The sequence below is a fragment of the Equus asinus genome, chromosome 12 (assembly GCF_041296235.1).
Source record: "Equus asinus isolate D_3611 breed Donkey chromosome 12, EquAss-T2T_v2, whole genome shotgun sequence".
In the NCBI taxonomy this organism is placed as follows: domain Eukaryota; kingdom Metazoa; phylum Chordata; class Mammalia; order Perissodactyla; family Equidae; genus Equus; species Equus asinus.
Genome location: NC_091801.1, coordinates 41,296,079 through 41,299,675, shown reverse-complemented (window position 1 = coordinate 41,299,675; position 3,597 = coordinate 41,296,079). Strand labels below are relative to the sequence as shown.

Sequence of the window (3,597 nt, the reverse complement as noted above, 5' to 3'; positions counted from 1 at the left end):
GGCCCCTAAAGTGGGCGCTGCAGACAGTCCCAGTGGGATGCTCACCCAGGTCCTTGTTGGCGATGACATGTGCCCCGGAGGGCAAGGGCAAGTGCCCAGGGAACTGATGGCTTCTTCAGGGATCCTTCCTGCCCAGACGTCAGAAGTTTCCTCGTAAAACAGAAGGGAAATGCCACCCCGCAGTGCCCTGGTCGCCCCCTCCCCTGCTAGTCAGACGTGGCATTCGGGGTCCCCATCCTGAGCGGATGAAGAAAGAATTCTGTGCAGGGGAACTCCCTGAGGGGATCCTAGGGAGCTGAGGGCTTTAGCAAGGCCTTGGCCTCGGCCTGGGATCAGAGACTCCTGGGGGTTGGGGCTGGCAGAAGCCACTTGACCAGGCCTCCTGAGACACCTCATCTCCCTCCATCCATGGCTCGGCCCAGCTGGGGGCCCGAACACAGTCTGAGAGTCCCGAGGACAGCACTGTGGTCAGCGGCTGGGCAGAGGGTGGTGTGAAGGGCAGAGGAGACAGGGCCTGTGGCTGGGAGGGGGAGCAGCCTCTCCTCTGGGGTCCCCTGAGCAAGTCCCTGCCCCTGTGTGGGCCTTGGTCTCCTCATCTGGGAGCCAGAGGGAGATGAGCCGTGGTGCAGGCCTCACAGTGGGTGACGAGGCTCAAGGGTGGGGAGGAATGTGGGGAGCTTGGACCTGGCTCCAAAGGCAGGCTTGAGCGGAGAGCAGTGATGACGGTCAGATGACGCTTGGGCCTCAGGAGACTGTGGGAGGCAGACAGAGTTCGTCAAACCTTCCAGACGAGGTAACAGGTTCAGGGAGGCCTGGGCGGGCCCAAGGTCACACAGGAGTGAGTGTTGGAGCTGGGATGGCTCTGGAAGCAGAGCACCCTGGAGGTGGGAGCCGCAGGGGCACCAGGTGACTGGGGCCACATGTCCAGGGTCCCCGATCTGGGAGGGGTCTGGGAGGACACTTGGAGGGGAGCATCGGCTCACTGGCCCTGTCAACACCCTGGCAGGAGGCGACCTCTATGTTGACCAGCCTGGAGACGGGCCCCATAGGTGCCCAGAAGGTAAGGGTGCCTGTGGAGGAGGGGCCCAGGAGTCGCAGGAGAGGGGACTCCCCTTCCTAGCCGGAGGTCTCTACCAGCAGAGAGGGAGCCTTTCTCCTCCAGCCCTGCTCCTGGTGCCACAGACCTGAAATGCCTGCATTGGAAGTGACCAGGAGGAGGCCTGGAACGGATGGGCGCACAACGGATTTGGGACAGGGAGGGGCGGGGACCACGTACCCTGGGTTTTGCCAGAGCCGGCTGCTGGGAGGTGCCTGCAGGAGTTTGGGGTTCCTGGAGGAGAGAAGAGGAGGAAACTGGGGGGAGGCCGCCTAGGTGGGTAGCTTGGGCTGGGCAGGAGGCTGGGGTGAGGAGTGGAGGAGAGGTCTTTGACGGCTCCTGAGAGCGGGATCTCATCACCATCTCCACCCCGCTGGCACAGGGGCTCATCCCCTTCCTTGGCACATTCCTCAATTACCTGCTGCTGCTGGACACCAACATGGAGGATTACCTGGAGGTGAGTGAGCCTGGAGGTGGGGCTGGGGATCAGGATTCGGAGATTTGGGAGGAGAGACTTGCACTGAGGCCTGAGCTCACAACCCTTGGCAGAGTCCTCTCGTGAGGGCCTCACAGCCACCCCGGGAGCTGGGTGTCATGCCCATCTTAGTGATGAGTGAATATAGGATCCAGGTGAGCCGCCAGTCCAGGCTGCCTGACTGCGGAGCTGCTGGAGGGTGTGTCTGAGCTGGACTCAGCCTCTCCCTCAGGCCCCGCCCCTGCAGGGAGTGAAGCCAGGCCCCTCCAAGGCAGGAAGCACACGAGTGGCTGAGCATCCCTTCCTGCCTGAGGCCTCAGTCTGTCTGTCTGTCAGAGAGGGCTGTCTTAGAATGTCCCTGAGCCATAGCCCCGTGGCCTCCTTGCTCTGGAGCTCAGAGTCTTGCCCGGGACCCATTCCTGTTTCTGGTAGCGCCTGCTCCCTGGTCGACCCTGCTGGTAGTGCAACCTGAGAAAGGGTGGAGACGGGGGCTAGCTATGGGCTAAGGGGGCTGTTGCTCATGGACTTTGGCTCTCTGCCTTCCAGGGAAATGAGATCAATTATGAGAAAAGGAGTGAGGTGAGCAGCTGTGGCCTCCCCGTGCGGAGGGTGGGGCTGTGGCAATCAGAGACTCCTCCGGGGAAGACCTTCTCTGGCCCGATGCCTTGGGCCTTGCTTTTCTTGGGAGAGTTCGGCACCCAGAGCTGGGAAAGCCGTCCCACTGGTGCGTGGGGGAAGGGGCTGGCACCAAGGACACCTTCCTGCAGGAGGAGCTATTTCAAGCCAAGTGTGAGAACGAGCAAGTCCTGCACGGAATTGGAGGGAAGGAGGGTTCCCATGTGGGCCAAGACCCCAGACCAGCTCCTTGACCCTCTTCTCACCTGTCTGAGTCCCCAGCACGGTCCCCCACCCAGGCCCCGTCTGCATCATGCCCTTTCTCCCAGGAATTCAAAGTCACCCAGCAGATCTTCCTGCTCCAGGAGGCAGTCCATCTTTACCACATTGAGGCTGAGGAGCGATTTGGGGCCTGGTTCGAGGCCATGGAGCCCCTCAGCGAGGATGAGAGGTGAGGCGGGGCAGGAGTTGGTGAGGGCAAGGCGGACTCTCTCTGATGGCCAGCTCCAGGGAGCCCGTGCCCGTGGCTTCCGGGTCAGTCCCGGGGCTTGTCGCATGGTCACCCGTGGGGCCCTGGGACTCCAACTGCTGGCCGTCTCTGGGAGGGTCACCTGAGGTGTGGCTCCCGGTAGCTGAAAAGTCCACTCTGTCCTTTAGCTACAGCCTGTCCTGCCACCTGGAGCCCCCACAGGAGAGGGCCGGCAAGATGCGCCGGTTTTTCCTGCCCAGGAAGAACCGCGCATCTCTCAGCTCAGGGCTCGGTGAGTGTCCAGACAGGCAGGGACTGAAGCCAGGGGCTCCGGAAAGCTTCGGGCTAAGCACGGGCCTAGGGAGATGGACAGCCGGCACGGGGATCCCAGCTCCACTGCTGCCCAGGCCTGTGAGGGACAATTCCCTTGACCTTTGTGGGACTCAGCTTCCTCTTCTGTGAAATGGGTGAAGCGAAATGCCAGCTCCCATGTCAGGGACAATGGGGTAGTGTTGACTGAACACTCAGGACAAGGTTTGGAGCAGAATGCAGTGGGGCTGAGGTGTTGGGCTGGGATACTGGTGTGACCCCCCAGTCATCAGTGTCTTCTCTTCAGTCACCAGACCCCCGACGCAGAACCCAGCAACAGTGGCAGATCCCGGTCCTTCCAACAGCTCGAGTGCAGCCTGCTCTTCAGCGGCGGGGACACAGCTGGGAAACACGCGGGGCCCCAGGCCGGCTCCTCCCATGCTGATGGGGAGAAGAACATTCTAAGCCTTTTCCTGGGACCCCTGGAGCCCAAGAGGGAGGGGACGACCCCACCCCACAGGCCTGGCATCTCCACCCCAGCGCCTGTTTACCACTTGGGAAGGGGCCGTATTTCTTTCGTGTTAATAGTTAGTGCTAGTTTTGAATTTGATGTTAAAATCCTGTTTCTGTTCC

General features: G+C 61.6%; 1 protein-coding gene across 1 annotated transcript; it reads left to right on the top strand.

Annotated features, from left to right (window-relative positions):
- The first annotated feature begins 840 nt into the window (after positions 1 to 840).
- LOC123284090 (ral guanine nucleotide dissociation stimulator-like) lies at positions 841 to 3,597 on the top strand. Its single transcript, XM_070480929.1, has 7 exons — positions 841 to 906; positions 1,007 to 1,060; positions 1,479 to 1,553; positions 2,118 to 2,150; positions 2,516 to 2,637; positions 2,844 to 2,947; positions 3,272 to 3,597. Exons 2-7 carry the CDS (start codon positions 1,019 to 1,021, stop codon positions 3,427 to 3,429), a joined length of 534 nt encoding a protein of 177 aa, XP_070337030.1. The 5' UTR covers positions 841 to 906; positions 1,007 to 1,018; the 3' UTR covers positions 3,430 to 3,597.